This window comes from Belonocnema kinseyi, chromosome 3 (genome assembly GCF_010883055.1).
Source record: "Belonocnema kinseyi isolate 2016_QV_RU_SX_M_011 chromosome 3, B_treatae_v1, whole genome shotgun sequence".
Lineage (NCBI taxonomy): Eukaryota > Metazoa > Arthropoda > Insecta > Hymenoptera > Cynipidae > Belonocnema > Belonocnema kinseyi.
Genome location: NC_046659.1, coordinates 108,580,783 through 108,602,248, shown reverse-complemented (window position 1 = coordinate 108,602,248; position 21,466 = coordinate 108,580,783). Strand labels below are relative to the sequence as shown.

Sequence of the window (21,466 nt, the reverse complement as noted above, 5' to 3'; positions counted from 1 at the left end):
CCCCCCCCCCCCCCCATTAAAATAGTAAAAAACGGTAACTGTCTATTTCATTTTGACATAGTTTTTGAACGGCCCCCAATTTAAGAAGCCATTCTAAACCTAATTTGCATAGCTATCACCCAGCTTAATGTAATTTCTAATTTATTTTATTAAACGTAATCTGACAAGTTTTAATTGGCTCTAAATTTCAACTTAAGAAAGTTATCACTTGAAATCTTTCTTGATGAACAAAATTCTCACCGAAAAAAAAACTATTCAATGTTATCTACTAAAGTCTCTTGTAAAAAATACAAGAATAGTAATAAATTAATTTTAACATTTGATACAAAGTATGATAAATTTTCCGATTATAATAAAAAAACCTTTGTAAATGGAACTAAATAATAAACACTGTGTCCGCATAGATGGATAATCAAAACAGAAATCCAGGAAGAACTTTTCAATAAAGAAAATAAAGTAAAATCATTACTGTTATTGTACAGTCGAAAATGCATCAAAGTATCTACGAAACAAGAAATTTGTTTGATAAACGTCACTACGAAAAGATGTGGAATGAGCATAAAGTGAATTCACTATTTTTTATTTTTCTCAAAATCAAAATTTTAGTGCTAATGTCCTTTTTGGGCCAAAGGCTGGTTAAAGAATTTCTAGTTATTTTGATCCGAAATTATGATTATTATAATAATTAATGAACTCAGGTTGATTTTTTCTGATTAAAACTGTTCTGATTAATATTTCTGGTAACAGAAGGGTTGCGATCTTTTTTCGATTTCCAGAAATCTATCTTTTGTCTTATATCATTTTGGTGGATGTGTCAATTGACGCTTTGGCGTAAATGTCCAATTTTCGAACAATCGCGATTTATCAGTCTAAACATCAGTGCTACAGGAATACTTCCGAACCAAGCACATGTATTTTGGGTGTCATCTATCCATTATAGGAGGGCGACATTATAGTGAAGCGGAACATAGTTTCTGCACTTTGTTGTCAGAAACTTTTGTTGGATTATTTTCTTTGCGAAAATGTAACATGTAGTCCTTTTAATTTCAGAGGAGGTTAGGAAGACTCCATGAAATTCAATAGTCGAAAGTCGACATCTACCAGAATATCTGGTTGAGTTTACCAGAACATCTGGTCGAGTTTACCAGAACCTCTGGGTGAGTTCACCAGAACATCTGGTTAAGTTTACTAGAACATCTGGTTATGTTGACCAGAACGTTGTATTCTTAAATTACCAGAAAACTATCTAGTAAATATTTCTGGTTAACCTTACCAGAACGTCTGGTTATATTCACACGATTCTGGTAACATTACCCAGCAAATTGTCAACCAGAAACTTCTGATACTTTTAACTGGAATTTATTGTAAGGGCATATTTAACACTTTGTTCTAGTTGAATTAACCAGAATTTTTGTTTAGTATATAGATGAGAGACTCACCAGGATGGATGCCGAGGGCCACGCAAGTGTTGTCGAAGTCCTTCTGAAGCTGCTGGATCGCAAGGCTAAGTACGGGTTCAATTTGCTCTCTCGTAAGATCAGCAACACATTCTCCAGCTTCCATGTCCTCGACAAATCCAGTTCCAAGACCTGCGAGATCCACAGGTCTCAGATTGTACTTCCTCTGGAAGCTGGTGTCCCGAAGGACTTCCCTCAACAACTGATGGTCACTTTTCCTTACGTCGCTGAATAATTCTTCCTCCTTTTCTAGAGGGTTTCCAATTTTTGACTGAACAGGATCTTCCTGAATTTTTTCAATCTTCAAGACAGCTGATGTCTCTTCTGCAAGGTCTCTTTGACTCCCTCTGAAAAGAAGTTCTCGAAGGGGAGATCTTTCGAATTCAACAGAGGCTGGAGAGGAAGCCGATGATGAAATTGTCGAAGCTGGGGAAGAAATAGAAGCTGATGATGAATTTGAGGAAGAGGATGAAGAGCAAGGCTCTTCTTTGAAGAGGATTTCCTTCAGAATGGGATGCGACTCTTTTTTTGGAAAAAAGTCTGTGTCTAGACTGTTGTAGATGTCTTCTTCGGTTCGAGGGGGTGTGCAAGGCACTGTGCAGTCTGTTGAGTCTTCTTTGTATCCCAGACTTTCAGCAAGTAGTCTGAAAAGTAAATTGGAGTCTGTTAAGGAAGTTCATTTAACTGCTAGGGTTGCTAGAGGAGTCTTGTTAAAAAAATTCCACGAATTTTACAGGTTTTCTGGATTTACTCTAGAAAAAAATCTAGTACTACTTTACCAAATTATTAATTAATGCAAGTATAACGGGCTTTAAAATAATTTGATAAATTTCAATAATTATCATTAATATTATCATTTAAAATTTCTAGAAGGTGTGAAACTATTGGAATCAAATCGAGGGTTTGTGCAAACGACTTTTGAGCATACATAAAATTTCAGGATTTCAAAGATTTCAAAAGATTTCGAAAGACATAGAGGGTTTTTTAAAATTCTAAAAGGTTTCACAATTAATTTAAAATATTTCAAAGATTTCATATAATACAGAGATTTCAGAGATTAAAATGATTCTAATAGATTTTACAAAGATTTCAATTATTTTACCATTGATTTAATCATTTCACAAGGATTTCACAAATATTTCAAATTTTTCTATGATTTCGAAAGATTTCAAAATTTTTCCAAACGTATCAGTGGTTTTAATGATATCACAATGCTTCCACATAAATATGAAAAAAATCTGATTTAAAAAAAGATTTTAATGATTTCACAGGCAGTTTGAAGATTTCAAAAAAATTCAAAAGATTTTACGAGGATTTGGTAGAAATCAAACGATTCAAAATATTTCACGGAGATTTCATGAAGATTTCAAAGACACCAAGGATTAAAAAAATTTCAAGGATTTGAACAATTTTCTTAATTTCACAAAAATTTGAAAGTTAAATATTTCAAAAGATTTGAAGTATCTTGTAAAAATCTCTACAATTTTAGATATTACAAAGATTTCGAAAATTTCAATTATATCAAAGAGTTGAAAGATTTTTTAAATTTCAAAAGATCTTGCAAAATTTGAAATTTTTCGAAACACTTCAATCGATGTTAGAAGTACTTTAGAATTTCAGAAAGATTTAAATCATTTCAAAAGATTTCAGAAGATTTTAATATATTTCACGAAAATTTAAATTATTTTACAATTACTTTAATGATTTCACTAGAACACACATTTCATAGATTTCAAAGATTTCCAAAAATTTTAAATAATTTAAAAAAATTTTCAAAAGATTTCAAAATTGAAAATGTCTTCAAAACATTTTAAAAGATTCGAGGGACTTTACAAAAGTTTGAAAAATTTTAATAATGGTATCACAAAAATATAAAACAATCCAAGAAGATTTGAAAAGATTTTAAGAGGAATCAAAACTCTTCAAACGGTTAACATTTTTTTTTAAAGATTCCAAAGATACTACAAAGATCTCAACGACTTTTAAGATTTCAAAGATTTCGCAAAGATTTTAAAGATTTCTAAGATTTCCTAAAGATTTTATAATAAATAAAAAAATTTAAAATAAGTGAAAGATTTATCAAAATTCCAAACATTCTAAATATTACAAAGATTTTAAAGATTGGACAAAGATTTCAATTATTTTTAACATTAAAGGAAGATAAAAAAGATTTCAAAATTTTTAAAACGTATTGAAAGGTTTTGAATATTTCGAAAGATTTTGAATATTTTAAAAGACTCGAATCCATGTCATAAATATTTCAAAACTTTTAAAGGATTTGAAATATTTTAAATCTTTCATAAAGATGTCAAATGACGTAAAAGATTTCTCAGACTTACAAAAGATTTAACAAATATTTTAAAAGATTTCAAAGATTTTAAATATTTTAGACATTTTAGAAAGAGTTTAGAGATATAATTTTTTCTATAGATTTTACAAAGATGTCTATGATTTAATGAAGGTTTTAGAAATGTTTCACAAATATTCCAAAAACTTTAAACGTTTTAAACATTTCAATAAATTCTAAAAGATTTTACAGATTTCAATATAATAATAAGATCAAAACGATTTTATGATTCAAAATATTTCACAAACATTTTTCAAAAAAATAAAAACATTTGAAAGATTTGAGAAGATGTAAGAGATTTTTCAGAATTTTAAAAGATTTAATATCAAAACAAAATTAAGTTGGATATTTATTTAAATTTATAATATTTTATTATTACTCAATAGCAAAAACTACAAAAACTGCATTTTTTCTTTTATTTCCCTTCAGCTCTAACGATTTGATTAATCTAATGAAATCTTTAAAAATCTTTCGTAATTTTTCTAAATCTTTGGCATCTTTGTGAAATGTTTAAAGTCTTTATGAAATGATTCTGACATTATTGGATTCTTTGTCAATTTTGCAAGATCTTTGAAATATTTTCAAAAAATTAACTGACAAATTGGTAATAAAATTCCATGACTATTTTCATTTTTCCGAAAGTTTTTTAAATTCCAAGAATTTTCCTGATCGTTCCAATCTTCATGTTCTTTCAGGTCTCGTGACAACCCTAAATTTCAGAGTCAAAGAAGATAAAAAAGATTCTTAGAAGATCCTGAGCATCAACCATTTTGCAATTATTAAAATTAAAATAGTCTAGACTTCCAAGAAGATTCTGATGATCATAATTTTTTTCCCAACTCTCTTTCTTAATCTGAAATTCTGAAAAGGTAACATTTCGTGAGCTTACCTTGATTCTTGTAGAATGGCCAGCAGGTCAAGGCTTTTCTCTCTCTTGACAGGTTGTTTCATGGGTTCTGGACTTGTTGGGTCAAATTGGGCACTTTGGGGACTTTGGGGAACGTAGTAGGGACTGGTAGGGTAGGCTGGGGAGGCGTCTCTGGAATAATTTGGAGACAGTTCTCCACCAAGGCCTGGATATGGAGGACTGGGGTAGGTGGTCGGTGAACCTGGCCGAGGTGAACAAGCTTCTTGCTTGATTTGGGGTATTTTTAGGGTGTTCTGATTATTCAGAACCCCATAGTCATCTGGAAGAAGGGACAGGTCAAACTGGAAGGTCGTGTAGTCGAAGGTTGGCGAAAAGCCAACGGCCGTAGGTACCGTCTGTGGCATCTGAAACAAAACAAAAGAATTCAAGGTTATCATTCTGACTGAAGAATTAAGAAAACACTTCAGCACTGTTTACCGATAAAAATTCATCTTTAATACAAAAACTAGAAGTTTCGTGAGTTAAATTAGGTCTCAAAGGATAGGTGAGGTCCAGTAGACTATAGGAGGTTCCAAAGAATATATAGTATTCCTTGGCTTTAGTGTAGACCAGAGGGATGAGAGTTCTAATGAGATAGGCTTGATCCTAAGCAATCCATGAAGTTAGGTCAGGTTCCTAATGATAGGTGGGGTCCTGTGGGTTAGGTTGTTTCCCGTTGATTAGGATGAAGTACATAAAGTATATAAAGTACTACAAGTACATAAAGTACACCAGAATTATCGACACCTTTCCCAAACTATAAGGTTTTCAGTCTCGGAAAACCCGCTTAAAGGATCCGAATTCTCAGTTTAAAGTATTTAAGAAGAATTTGTAAATTTAAGTCACAAGAAACGGCATTAGATAAAAAAAGCACAAACTATCCCTGCAGTTATTTATATGAAAGCTTTGACTATTAAAATAAACCTAGTTGGAGTCTTATAAGGTGTTCCTAGATCCTATCAATTGTATCCCTAGTCTGGAAAGGAAGGTGAGAAACCCGAAGGGCCAAGACAAGGCCAATAAGAAACTAGAAGGCGTTTGGTGTTTTATGTTGGCAAGTGGAGTGACTTGAATGAGATCGAGTGGAGCCCTTAGTAAAACACTTTGCTTGAGACTTGAGAGTTTGAGGAGTGCTTTGGATTGCATCGGGATTTGAGTTTGGCCGAAACACTTTCCCTGGGGTGGGTAGATATAGGTAGGTAGGTAGGAAGGTACTCTAAGGGCCATTTATCTTGGCGTGTGTTTATTGCCCGTCGTGTGTTTGACCTCGCATCAGTTTGTTACGCTTTGTAAGCCCATTACAACGTTCCCAGTGCATCTTCCCTACGCCAGGCGGGGTCGCGTCTGACATCTTGACGTAGTGCCCTGCAAAGGTCGACGCGAAATAAACGATTATACCTACACACACGCCAAGAGTCTGACACACACAGACGGACCACGTGACCTACGCAGACGGGCCCAGCCACAAAAGCGATGAGATTCTACTCCACTCATATATAGGTACTTTATACTCAAGATCTGAAGAGCTTATCTATTTTCTTGGAACGTACCGGCCAAATGGATGCTGGATGGTATAACATCGGCCTCGTAGCTGACTTTCTTCAAGTTTGATGCCATTTCCCAGACAGGGCTCAGCCAGAGAATTCTCACTCGCCGATTTTTACTGGGGCGTCATTTTATTGCGAGTTCAAGATTTATAGAATCAAAACTTCGCTCGATGTTGAGATAAATTTATTATGTAATTCCGATCTCGCAAACTTTAGTGCCAGTATATTTCACTTGGGAAATTATTAGAAGAGTTTGTTATATAATGTGAGGTGTTATGTTGGTGAGTCAGTAAAACGGTACAAGGCGCTCATCAAATATTCTGTGTTGATTTTTCAGATATGGATATATTTATTTTTTTATATTGGGTATGTTGACTAGGATGTTGAAATTTTATCTTGGGGACCATTCCAAAAGTAGGTCACGCTACTTTTAATTTTTACTCACCTTCCCTTCTTTGTCAAATATCACATCATAAAACTTGAAACCACTAGGGTGACGTCAATAATACAAACACCCCCCTCCCCCCAATTTTACGGAAATTTTTTTTTTATTTAACTTATTAATCTTAATACAATAAGAGAACAAGATAGTTGAATTTATAACCAAATAGATTATGTTTCAAACAAAGATGAATTTCTACAGCAAATAATCGAAATTTCAACCAGAAAATTTCAAAAAATTTCAACACGGCAATAATATAAGCCAAAAAGATAAAATTTTTAGAAGAAACTTGAATTTCTAACTAAGAAAGAGTAATTTTCCATGAATCAAAAAGAATTAATTTTTTATTCAAAAAGTCCAATGTTCAACAAAAATGTTAAATTATCGATCAAAGAAGATGACTTTTGAACAGAATAGAAAGTTTTATAACAAATTAATTAAATTTATAACATAAAATTCAAATTTTTAATTAAAATGAGGAATCTTCAAGAAAAAGAAAAATGAATTTTTAACAAAGAAATTAACTGTTTTTTGTCGGTGAACCAAAGATAGATCATTTTGCACATACAAATAAATTAATTTTCCACAAAACGGTTTAATTTTTTAACTCGAAAATATTTATTTAACAATTAAGTTTATTAATAACTAAAAAGTTTAATTTTTAACCAACAACGATGAATTCTCAACCAAAAATCAAGATGTCTTACCAAAAAAGATTTTTATTTTCAATTTTTGACCAACAAAGATGATTTTTGATGAGATACTTGAATTTTTGTACAGAATAGTTGAATTTTTAACAAAATAATTAATTTTTCAAATGAAATTGTTGAATTTTTTAGGAATAATTGAATTTTCAAAAAAATAGTGGAATTTCCAACGAAAACACTAAACCTTTAAAAAAGTGTGAAAAAAAACCATTTAAAAAATAGTTGAAATTGAAGCTTTTAAATGTTTATTAAAAGAAGAAAGTTTATTAATAACCGAATAGTTGAATTTTAACAAACAAAGATGAATTTTCCACCAAAAATGTTCATGTTTTACCAAAAAATGATTTTAGTTTTCAATTTTTGACCAACGAAGAGGATCTTAAAATAAACTAGTTGAATTTTTAGTAACATAAATGAATTTTCAACAAAATAGTTTAATTTTTAAAGAAAATAATAAATCTTAAATTAAAAAGTGAATTTTTAATAAAGAAATTCAATTTCCACCCAATTAGTTGAATTTCCAATTATAAGTGAATAAATTCACTGGAACAAAAAAACACATTTTCTACCAAATAGTTTAGTTTACAACTAGAAAACATTGAATTACAAAAAAACTTAATTTTCAGACCAGACAGTTGATTTTTCAACCAGTATTCAATTATTGACCAACAAAGAGGGTTTTTCAACAGCATAGTTGAATTTCTATCAAACAAATTAATTTTTCAAGATAATAGTTGAATTTTTAATGAAAATAATGAATCTTTATTTAAAATGTGAATTTTAAATGAAGAAATAAAATTTCAACCAATTAGTTAAATTGACAATTATAAGTGAATAAATTCATTGCAATAAAAAAATCATATACCAAACAGTCGAATTTACAACTAGAAAATATCAAAATAAAAAAAAATTTGTTTTTAAACGAAATAGTTGAATTTCTCATGCATAAACATGAATTCTATATGGAAAATGGAAAAAGTTAATGTTTTAACAAAAAACTATTTTCAATTTTAATTAAGCAAATTAAATTCAACACAGAAAGACAAATTCCTTGCATTTTTTATATAAAAATATGAATTTTCAACTCTAAACGATAAATTTCAATCAAAAATGAATGAGTTAAATTTACAATTAAAAAAATTGAATTTCAATAAAAAATAAAAATTCAACAAGACAGTTACATTTTCAACAGAAGAGACGGATCTTCAACTAATAAAATAAATTTATAAAAAAAAAGTTTATATTTCAACAAAGAAGTTAAATTTGTATTCAAGAAAATTAATTTTCTACCAAGCAAGAAAAATTCGCAACAGAATATATTATTTTAACCAAATAGTTGAATTTTCTAATAAAGCCTGTTAAGTTTAAACAAGAAATGAAATAGTTTTATTTTCAGCTTAAAATATTATTTTTGAACCCGAAAAAAATGTTCATCAAAATATTGAGGTCTCCAGTTAGTAAAATTAGTTTTTAACATAGAGAGTTCAAGCTTTGACCAGGTAGTTTAAATTCTAACAAAAAATATGTACTTTCAATGAAAAATTAACAGAGTTTTTAACTAAAAGCGATCGATTTTCGTCAAAAAATGTATTATTTAAATTCAAAGTTTTTAGAGGTTGTAAACAATTATTTGGGCTAAACTTATTAAATATTCAGAACATTGAAAATAAAAATATAAATGCATTTTTGTAGGCATTCTATCCTTGATAAGTTGCCTGCAAAGAAGAAGTACTGTCAAAAATTAATTATAGTTTTTTAAAAACTTTTTCTGACATTTCTACAAATTTAACTCCAATGATTTTCTAAATTTGTCAAAACTCGAAATCTCGTATATTGTTAATAAATATAAAATTCAAATGACTAATTCAAAACTGTCTTTCGACCAAAAAACTAAATAAAAGTATGAATAATAGGTTCATGGCCGATATTACTAATTCAAAGTGATTGTGCTAAAAATACCTTGTAGAATAATAAATTGAGAATAAGAGATAAATTAGGAAAGGATGAATCATAAATGAGTTTTCTTATTCTCTCTCTCTCTCTCTCTCTATTTTTTATCACTTAATCTGAATGTCTTGCGGTTTGGAATGAAATGTTTCACTTTTTATTATATCTAAAATATCGAAAAGTATATAAATGAATAAAAGGAAGGCCTTCGGGATTCCCGAATTTCAGGTATTGCACAAGAACGGAGCAACGAATTCTTCGAGTTTCCTACTCTTTCACAAGCAAAACTTAAAATCGAGTCATTGACGTCATAGTAGCCCACGATACAATTAATGCATTCTTTGATTCACTTTTTGTAAAAAAAGACAGATTTTTCTAATTGCATAAAGTACAGACGAAGTATTATAATTCTGCAATAAAATATATTTATTGTAAGTAAAAGATACATACATCCAAGAAAAATATTTTTTTTTGCATTTCACTAGACTGGGATTCGAACCCACGACAGAGGGAGAACAAGGCTAACATGCTGGAATAACCCAAGCGCGCTACCATTTGAGCCATAATTCCTCCTCCTGATTTAAGTTTCTTGAGTCAATTTTAGTGGAATTTGATAAAGCAGAGCGGGAATAATCCGGATTATATCTAATTACCGCGAATTACCTTTATTTACAGAATTAATCTAGATTACCCAAAATTATCACGGAGGGTATGTGATTACTCTGGATTATATAAAATCACCTCTAGCTAAAATAGACGACTCACACGAGTTTTTAACCAAAAAGTTTTTTTTTTTTAAACAAAATTCTTTAATATTCAACAAAATAGATGAACGTTTAATAAAAATATTGCAATTTTCAACTAATAAGATTAATTTTTAAAAAAGTCGAATTTGCAAAAAATTACATCAATTCTCAACAAAGTGGTTACGGTTCTCATTAAAAAGTATAAATTTTCAACAAAATAGTTAAATTTTCAAAAACAAAAAACAGTTTATCAGAAATGCATTAGTTACATTTTTAATTTAAAAAATTTCATTTTACTAAAATTTGACCAAATATATGAATTTTCATCTAACACGATGCATCTTCAATCAAAAACAGGAATTTTCAACTAAGCAGCTAAACTTTAAACCAAGGAGTTGAATTTTTAACTAAAAAAAAGGAATTTACAATAAAAAATGAAACAGTTAAATTAATAGTAAAAACAATCCATTTTCAAAAACAACAAAAATTAATTTTGCATAAAAAAATTAATTTTTGAGGTAACAAGATTAATTTTCAACTAAAAAAAAAAGAAGAAATTTACAATAAAAAATGAAACAGTTAAATTAATAGTAAAATAATCAATTTCCAAAAACAACAAAAATGAATTTTTAACAACTAAAAAACGAATTTTTGAGATAAGAAGATTAATTTTCTAAATAAAAATTAATTTTTAACAAAATATATGAACTTTGAAAAAATAGTTGAATTTTGAACTAGAAAAAAATTGACAATCAATAATGGAGTAATTTAATTTTGAATTAAACAGATTGATTTATAAACTAAAAAACAAAAGAAAATTGGTGCAAAAATAGTTGACAAGTTCTGAATCTAGAAGAATATTTTTTACCAAAAAAGCGAACTTTTTACAAAATATATGAGAATTCAACAAAATTGTTGAATTTTGAACAAAATAATCCAATTTTTAAATAAAAAGATTAATTTCTAAGAAAGAATCTTAATTTCCTATTTGAAAAAACATAACATTTTAACAAACTGCATGGATTTTCAATAACAAAATTTTCCTAAAAAACATGAAATACTTCAATTTTTGGTTAAAAAGAAATTCAAAGAAAAATGAAATGAAGTTTAAAATAAAAGGTTATCATGTTATCAAAGCCATTTTTTAATATAATAAAGAATCTTTCACTAGGAAAATTAATTTTCAACAAAATAGATCAACTTTAAATATAAGAAGATCCGTTTTTGACTAAAAATGAAACAGATTTTCAGATAAAAGCTCCACAAATAAAGACGAATTTTCAACAAAACAGTTGAGTTTCTTTATTTTCTACTGAAAAAAAATCAATTTCGAAAGAAATTTACTTCATTTTCTACTAAAAAATTGAAACTGTATTAGGATAAATAAATTTTGTACTAAAAAAGACAAATTTTCAACAAAAGGTAAATAGTTCATTTTTAAGTTTAAATAATTAATTTTTATCTACAAAACACAATTTACAACAAGATCGTTCAATATTTAACCAGAGAGGATAATTTTAAACTAAAAAGGATACATTTTTAATTAAACATGTAATAGTTAAATTCTCAACTGAAGAAATTAATTTTCAACCTAAAAAGAACAAATTTTAAACCATTTTCAACCAAAAAGATTAACTTTCCAGCAGAAAGAAAAATTTTCTACCCAAAAAGACGAATTTTTGATAAAATAAATAAATTTAAAAAAAAATAGTTCAATTTTTAACGAAAAAGATTAATTTCGCAGGAGGCACCTTAATTTTCTACCGAAAAACGAAGCTTTGATTAAAGGAAATGCATTTTAAACTAAATAAGGCAAACTTTCACAAAAAATTTAATTGTTAAATTTTTAGTTAAAGAACTTAACTTTTAACTAAAAAACGAATTTTTAACAAAATAGTTCAATTTTCTACCATGGAGATCAAATTTCGAAAAAAGGATAAATTTTTTACTGAAAATAGAATAGTTAAATTTTTAGCTAAAGGAATTACTTTTCATGTGAACAAAAAAACAAATTATACACCAGAAAGATAACTTTTAAAGTAAGAAAGAATTTTTTTTTCACAATCGAGATGAATTTTCAATTGAAATAATTAATCTTTAATAAAAAGCAATAGATTTTTCAACAAATATTAAAATTTGTGACCAGTACAGTTTAATATTTACCCAAAAAATTAATTTTCCATAAAAAAGATTATTATTTAACGAAAAAGACACATTTTTAAAAGAATAGGTCAATTTTCCATCAAAAAGATAAATTTTGAAAAAAAAAAAAAAAAAAAATTTTCAACAATACAGTTATAGTTTTATCAGAGGAATAAATTTCTATAAAAATAGGAGAATTTTCAACCAAACAGCAGAATTTTTTTGGAAGTAGAAACCTTTTTTAATAAATAGTTGAATTGAAAACCAAAAACATGAATTTTAAACAAATAAGATTATGTTGGTAGCGAAATAAACAAATTTTTAACAAAAATATACATTTTCGGCCAAAAAGGATCAATTGTTCAAAAAAATTTGAATTTTCAGTTAAGTAAATTTAATTAATTTTTTTTTCGACACCATAGTTGAAAAATATGTTTATTATGAGAGAGTAGGGTTAAGACAACAGCTTCTTCGAGTCGTCTTTTCATGGAAAAAAATTGTTTTAAATCGTATGATGTATTCTTAGATCCAGAGTTAAGTTGGCTAAAAAATCTTGCTTTCGATTTTGAAGTACGCTGCTTTGTTTATCAATTATTATAAAAAAAGTAAAATCATAAAAAACCTGTCTTGCGAAAAATCTTGGGGCTACGGCGAAATTCGACTTTAACATTTAAAGAAAGAAAAAGACACATTTGTTTCATTTTTATTGTTACAGCCAACTAAATTCTCGATCCAGTAACACCTAATTTATGTTTAAAAAAATTTTTTGTACGTTCTGATCCTATAATGAAAAGGTGTTAGTACTGCTGGCTTGCGCAGTTTCTCGCGCGACAGGCCGTGAAATGCTTGCGACACTTGCATCGGATAGCCGCAATGCGCGAGTACTCAGTTGCGTATATTGCGCAAAATTGTGCGTTCCAATTTTAAACCGTCAAGTTGATTTTTCCGTATTACAAGAGGATTGATCTTGAGTAAACTAAAACTATTTTTAATGACTAGTGTATTATGCTGGATTACAATTGGATTATGCTGGATTAATAAAGCAGTAAGGAAGGTTAAGTTAAAATAATAAATATTCGGAATAAAGATTAAGATAAAAGATTGATGAGAGATATAAAAGATGGTCCTCATCAAAATATTTGTAATTCGATTAGTCAGATTGCGTTTGAACTTGAAACAACAAAACCGTCCGAGATATCCATCTGGGTGACTCCAGATATATATCAAGTTTATTTATTTCTCATCGCAAAATAAAATTAATTGCTCCTATTTTCTGCTATTCTTGGCAAACCAGATGATACCACATAAATTAAAACATTAAGGCACTAGAGTCTAAAATACTGATCCCTTCTAAAAATGAATGCATGAGTTATAGTTTTCTTAGAAATAAATATATTTGAAAATTTTCTTTGCAATCAAGGACCGTATTTAATCGATTTTTTCTCTTTTTTATGAATTGCTTTTTTTCTCTGTTTTCAAAAAACTTTACGTATTTCTTGTTTTTTATTGTTAAAATTTTTTTCTTGTTTTTTCTGTTAAAAATTAATTAACTGAACTGTAAATTTAAATATTACATTTATGGTTTAAAAATGATTGTTGGTTAGTTGAAAATTCAGGTATTACATTTTTCTTTGAGAGTTCGCCTTTTTGGCTAAACTAAAACATCTTTCTGGGTTAAAAATTTGACTTTTTTTAAATTTTCTATTTGCTTTGTTCAAAATTGGTATTTTTGGCTAAATTCAACGGTTTTTGTTACTAATTAAAAACTGTTTGTTGAAATATCAACTGTTTAATTTTTCTTCGAGAATATTCCCCTTATTGGAAAATTCACCTCGGAGTTAAAAATTTAAAACCCTTTGTTAAAAATTAATTTTTTTGATCGAAGATTCTTAATTTCTTTTGTTGGGAAATTAAACTTTTTTAATTAAAAGTTTAACTGCTTTATTGAAAATCCTATTATAAATTTAATAATTTAACTGTTTGGTTGAAAATTCAGCTATTAGATTGAAAATTTAATAGTTTCGTTTTAAATTTATTTAAATTTTTGAAAATCAACTTTTTGTTGCAAATTAAAATAATAGGTTCAAGATTTGACTACTTTGTTGGAAATTGATCTTATTAAAAATTAATCTATTTTGTTCTAAACTCGTCTTTTATTTTAGAAAGTGCGTCGTTTTATATTAAAAATTAATATTTTTCGGTAGAAATATTCTGAGTTGAAAATTCAACAGTTTTCTGGCAAATACTTTGTTTTTGGTTCAAGTTGAAACTTCTTTTTTTGAAAATTCGAAAACTAGGTTGAGAATATAATAGTTTAAATAAAAATTTAAATATTTTCTAGGAAGAAAATTAGTTTTTTTGTCGATTCATCTTTTTTGGTTTAAGGCTCAAGTTTTTTGTAAAAAATTCGGATTTTTAGACTTAATTCTCAATTTAGTTAAAAATACATCTCTTTTTTAGTAGAAAATGAAAACTTTTTGGTTGAAAATTCAACTGTGGGATTAAAAATGTTATTATTCGTTTAATAATTTAATTGTTTTGTTGGAAAGTCATCTCTTTCGATGAAAAGTTAATTTTTTTAGTTCATATTCAAATACTAGGTTCAAGATTTAACTATGTTATTCAAAATTTAATTATTTCGTTAAAAAGAAAACTATTTGAGATAAATTCTAAAATTTTGCTAAACAATCCTTTTGCGTGGCTAGAAAATTAATTTATTTGTTTGACAATTCATTTTTTCAGGGGTAAAGCGCAATTTTTTTTTGTAAAGAATTCTAATGTCTTAAAGCCTTAAGTCATCAAAAACTGATCACTTCTGAGTAGAAAATTAACCTTCCTTGGTTTAAACTCTCCCTACAAAGTAAAAAATTTCATAATTTGGTTGAAAATTCAGTTATTTTGTTTTGAATTCATCTTATTCGATAGAAGGTTAAATTTTTGGTTCAAAATTTCATTATTAGTTTCAAGATTTAACTATTTTGTTGAAAATTGAATTATTTTGTTAAAAGTAAAACTACTTGGATAAAAATTCCAATATTTAAAAAAAATCATTTTTCTTGATTAAAAATTAATTTTCTTAGAAGCTCAAAAATCTTTGAAAGTTCATATCTTTTCAGTAGAAAATTAAACTTCTTTGATTTAAAATTCAACGATCAGCTTAAAACGTTATTATTTAGTTTAAAATTTAATTCTTTCGTTGAAAATTTATCTCTTCTGATCGAAACATTTCTGATTGAATATTTATTGTCCTTGCTTAAATATTTAATTGTGATCTAAAAAATTCTCGACAATTTGATTTGACAATTTTATTTGAAAATTTCTCTTTTCATTTTAAAAATTGAACTATTTGGTTAAAAAATCACCTTGTTTTCCCTATTTCAAGAGCATTTTGCTCTGCAAACTCTAAAAATAAATAAAACTAGAGCGATTTGAAAAGGCGTCTAGCCGTCAAGGAATCGAGAATATTACACTTTTGTAGTTCATCGACCGGTCCAAAAATCGAGGTTCAAGGACCATTTTTAAAATTTATGAGCCTTTCTAACCGCAGGACTCATTGTATTATGCATAATGTACAACTTCTACATGTTTAATGTATAGTGTCTCACATACACAAATACGCGGTTTCCTAATCGTTCTTGACGTCACACAGACAAGAAGAGGTCCTTTCTAATTCGGTGACGTCACAAACTTGCTTTGTTTGCTTCATTGTATATACATTCTGTCCTTTTTATTCCCACCCCTCCCATTTCACTTTTTTTTTAAATTCTTTCTGTTCGGCCTTCTGCGGCCTCTACTATTTTTATAACGCGCTATCACGTTCCGACTTGACTTCACGTTGCAATCGCGAAATCATTAGAACAGACTTCGAAGAACTTTCCTTGTTTATTTTATGGCACAAAATTGAAACGATTTTCAGTTCAAGTAAATGCATCAAAATTCGAACAAAGTCGGCCAATTCTGCCAGGAAAAGCGGTTTTATTGTAAAATTAATTTTTACTAATAAAAATTGTTATTATACCAAAAAAGCGAATTTTTAATAAAATACATGAATTTTTAAAGAAAGTTTAATTTTTAAAGAAAGTTTAATTTTTAATAAAATGCTTGAATCCTTAACTAAAACGGATTAATTTTCAACAAAACACTAGCCGGGAAAACGGTTTTATTTTTAAAATAATTTTTACTAGAAAAAATTGTTATTACACCAAAAAGGCGAATTTTTAATAAAATACATACATTTTTAAAGGAAATATAATTTTTAAAAAAATACATCAATCCTTATCTGCAACAGATAAATTTCTACGAAAACAGTAATATTTTCAACCAAAAAATTGTTATTTTAACAAAAAAGCAACTTTTAAACAAAATACATTAATTTTTAACCAAATAGTTAAATTCTCAAACAGGAGTATTTATTTTTTACCAAAAAAGACGAATTTTTCAAAAAATGTATGAATTTTCAACAAAATATTTAAATTTGCAACTAAAAAAGATAAAACTCCAAATGAAATAGATCAATTTTCAGTTAAAAAAACTAATATCTAACACAGAAAAAAAGAATTAGCAATCATATAGTCAATTTGCCACAAAAGAAATTAATTTTAAACTAAAATTATGAATCTCAATTTAGATAAAGAAATTTCTAACAATGTTTAATTTATATTCAAAAAACTTAAATTTTTTACAAACTTAGTAAAACCTTCGAAAAATTTATTTGGTTTATTTTATTGCATAAAACAGAAAAAAGTACTGAAAAAAACTGATATTTGACCAAAAAAGGCAATTTTTTTTACAAATTTCATGCATTTTTAGCCAAATAGTTAAATTTTCAACCAAAAGTATTTATTTTCTACTAAACAACAGAATTTTTTTCAAATACATGAGTTTTGAACAAAGAATTTGAATTTACAATTTTTAAAAATGCTGAAACAAGGAGGTTTAATTTTATACTCAAAAGAGATGCATTTTTAAAGAATTTTTTGTTTAAAGATAAGATTTTAATGCTTAAAAAAAGTTGAGCTTTAAACTCAAAAAGATGAATTAAGAACGAAAAATTAATTTTTAAGTAAGATAAATCCTTTTCTAAGTAAATATTTCAACCAAAAAGGACGAATTTTTCAGAAAACAGTTGAAAGTTCATTCAAGAATTTTTATACAGATACAAGTAAATTTTTAATACAAAAGAGCGCTTTTTCTTTAAAAAAATCACGAGTTTTGATCAAAATGATTGAATTTTTAACAAAGTCATCAGAGAATAAAAATTCAATCTTGAATGTAATAACTGAATTTTTACCGAAAAATTAAGTTCCTTTTAGAAGAAATGAATATTTTTAAAAACAATTTAATTTTAAACAAAATAATAATATTTTTAACATCATTAGTTGAATTTTCAGCCAAATTTTTTTTTAAACCAAAAAAGATAAATTTACAACCAAAAATTAATCTTCGTAACAAAAAAATTTTGTTTCAGAAAATATTTGCATTTTTATTTACATAGTTTAAATTTAAAACCTAACTGTCAAATTTTCGAAAAAAAGGTTTAACTTCAACTAAAAACAATTCATTTTTCAGAATATAATTTAATTTTCAAACTTATATTTCAACTTTTAAACAAACAGTTAAACTTTCAATCAGAAGAGAATAATTTCCTACCAATAGATGTATTCCGAACTACCTTGTTGAATTTTGTGAGAAACTTTTGATTTTTAACAAAATAAATAAATTTTAAATAAAACTGTTGAATTTGTAAGCAAATAGTTAAATTTCAAGTTAAAAACAATAGTTTTCAACGATTAAATAAAAAAAAAGTATCTAAAAAGTAGTTCAATTATGAGTCCTCAAAGTCGAAAATAAAATTCTAACAAAGTGGAATTTTTACCCAAAAACGTGAATTTTGAAGAAAATTAGAACAAACCTCGAAAAAACTTTTGGCTTTTTTATTGCATAAAATTGAAACGCTTTTCAATTAAAGTTAATGCAACGAATTCCTAATAATTTTAAATCAGAGTCTGTTGAATATAACAGAAAAAAAGAAATAAAAAAACTTCAATTCTTAACTAAAAGAATTTTTTATCGAGAAAATTGACTTTTTAAACAAAAGAATCGATGTTCTATCAACGAAGATGAATTTTCAGAAAAATACATGAACTTTCATTCTAATAGTTAAAATTTTTAACTAAATAGTCCAATTTTGACCAAGATTATTTATTTCCTACCAAACAAGAAAAATTTCTGTTGATTCAATAAAACATTTGACTGAACCAACTAAACTTTTTGTTTGTATTAAACAAATACTCGATCTACAAAAAGGTTTGGAAAAAACAACGAAATGAAATTGTTCTTTCAACCATATACTAGGGTAAGAATATACTTTTTTTTTATTTAAAAAATTGATTTTCAAAGCAATATTTTTAGTTGTACAATCGAATATTTCTAAGCATGAGGAATGAAATTCAATGCCTATAAAAACTATACTCTTTTAGTCTTTAAATTATCAAAATTTTAACTATTTGAATGAAAATTCTTTTTCTTTGTCGAAAGTTTATCTTTGTTGCTTAAAAAATAATTTATCTTGGTTGGAAAATAAATTTTTTGTTGAAAATGTAAATTTCGAAAATTAATTTTCTTGAATAAAAATTAAACTTTTTTTGTGCATAATTCGAATTTTTTGTTTAAAGATTCGACTTTTTTGGTTTAATTCATTCTTAATGCTTAAAAATTTATTTCCATGGTTGAACGTTGAACCGATTTACCAAAGATTAATTTTTTTGAAAACTCACCACCTTAGTCCAAAAATTCATCATTTTACTTCTTAAATTTAACTGTTTGCTTGAAAAATCTTCGTTTTCAGAAGAAAAATAATTATCCTGGTTAAACATTTTTTTTTCATACATTTAAACTGTTTTGTTTTAAAAGTAATAGGTTTTTAAAGATCTTAAAATTTAATTTATATAAAGAAAAAAATGGTTAGTTGGGCCAACTGTTTAACAACATGATGGATGGACCAACACATGGTAGCGCTATTTTGTTAGTTGGGACAACCATTTACTTAGTTTCTGGTACTAAATGAATAGTCAGCGCAACTAATGGAATTGTTGTAATTACTAATAACATGACAGTATAAACTAATAAAATAGCTGCACCAGATCTTACCAACTAAATAGTTGGCTCAACTCTCGATTTTTTCAATGTAGTACTGTTTTAGTAAAAAATCTCCTGTTTTTCAACGATTTTGGTCTGTAAAGCCTGTCATCGATAAATTAAAAAAAAAAACGTTTTTTTACTTCTTCGGGTCGGGGGAGGGGGGGGGGGGGTCTAGAGTAGAAAGAGTGCAAGTTGAAATTTAAAAAATTTAAGGTTCTGATAAAAACTATTTGTACTGAACTTGATATTCAAAATCAACCAAAAACAGGACATAATTTTTGTCCAAAATTCTGTTCAAGCTTAGTCAAGTTTTTCTGTCTAAATGTGCAAATTTTTTTTAATTTTGTGAGAAATAAAATAAATATAGAAAATTCTATTTTTGATTCACTCACAAATTAAGGAGAATAATACCACAAATTTCTGAGATCCAACGTCGAAAAGTCGAACTTTGGACATAGTGTAGTGCAGATTAGGTTGTTACGGTTCAACGCTCAGGATTTGAACAATCGCTCTGGGTCACAGGTCGAGTTCATCACACCTGGTTCTTCCGTCAGTTCTCAAAAATATCTCTGCGAATAAACTCTTTGCAAAATTGATCGCAAAATCCTTATCTTTTGCTTTGAATAATTAGGTGATAAACAGGGGAAAGATAAGAGATAAGGAGATTTTCGAACACCCACCAAGTAGGCAAACAAATTAAAACCTTATCTATAATTTTTCAGTCTGTGATAAACGATCCGACGTTTTAAAAACTCACGAGAAGTAATCGAGGACAGAAAGGCCTTACTTTTTAAAAAATGATAGTAATTACAATTGAGATGTGAATTATCGATGACAAATTATCGAGCTATCTGAAGAGAAAAGGGATTTTTCAATTGGCACCATTTCTCTCGCAGTTGATTTTCTGTTTCAAGGTGTACAGCTAGGAATAATTTATTTCTGAGACGAGCTTTATGATCACATAATTTTTTTTTTGCAAATTCTACCTGCCAAGATTCCATGCAGAGAACCTGCTTGCAGTCGAATTTAAAATCCAAAGATGCACTTGAAAAATCCTGAGTGGAAAATAGTAAGGTTCATTGTTTGATGTGGATGCAATTAGAGGTGAGAGCCACGTAATCGACATCGGTATCACGAAAAATCGCGAAATATGTCACAGATAAAAGCTGATTCATCATCACACTGAGAAATGATTGAATCTAAAAATTGATAATCAGATTCTCTAATTTTCATAGATTGTCACGGATAACGGTCAAGTGCCTCCAGATCAATTTCCCACATTGCTCTTCTTCTGCGGCCTCTTCTGATCCTCACGAAAGTCACCGAACTTGTGCTATTGGCGAACAATGATGCTTTTGCTCATCCTAGCAATTCAGGCCTTTATCTACTTGATCAATGCCGACATTGAAAAATCTTTCGCAACCCGGAAAAGAACATCTTCCTTCTTTCCCAGGGTCAAATTGAGCATTATTAAAAAAAAAAGAATGTATATGGTTTGTAAAATCATCAATGCCTTTGATCTAATAAGTGAAATGAAGATCTGATTGAAAACGACTGAAGGGCCTTATCAAAAAATAATAAGTACTTGTACCGTTTTCACTGAAGCGGCACTCTTCTTCACACTGTAGCGGCACTCTTCTTCACACTGAAGCGGCACTCTTCTTCACACTGAAGTTGCACTTTTCTTCGCACTGAATTCAAGTTTAGTTGCACTATCACTCGGATTTTTTTTTGATTTTTTATTTCGAATTACTTTTGATTTTTTTGAAAGTGAGAATAAAACCGGGAGTGAATCGTAGTTGATTCAAAATCACGTGTAACCGCCATGACAGTTGCGTAGCTTCTAAGATCGTCGCTCTTCTTAATCCTCTCCCTCTCCAAAGTCTACCTCCTCCACTGGTTACCTTCTCTTCCTCTTCAAGGAGAGAGGATTGAGATTCTTTAGAATCGATCTAGAACTTCTTCTCTTAATTTATATTGTCGGAAATTGCGTCATCGAATTATAAATTGGGAGACTATTGTATCGTGAAAAGGAGAGGAATTCATCAGATTTATTTTTCAAAAAGCCATTTTTTTAGTGGTCG

The 21,466-nt window shown here is 28.0% G+C and overlaps 1 protein-coding gene across 1 annotated transcript in view; it reads right to left on the bottom strand.

Moving 5' to 3' along the window:
- Nucleotides 1-21,028, bottom strand: part of LOC117169164 (DNA-binding protein D-ETS-4-like) — a 52,567-nt gene extending 31,539 nt beyond the window's left edge. The window contains exons 1-3 of the mRNA XM_033355380.1: nucleotides 20,974-21,028; nucleotides 4,694-5,076; nucleotides 1,440-2,101 (exon numbers count right to left, since the gene is read on the bottom strand). Of these exons, the coding sequence (XP_033211271.1) occupies nucleotides 1,440-2,101; nucleotides 4,694-5,076 (1,045 nt within the window). The 5' untranslated portion in view covers nucleotides 20,974-21,028. The remainder of the gene's footprint in view (nucleotides 1-1,439; nucleotides 2,102-4,693; nucleotides 5,077-20,973) is intronic.
- Between the last annotated feature and the right edge of the window lie 438 nt (nucleotides 21,029-21,466).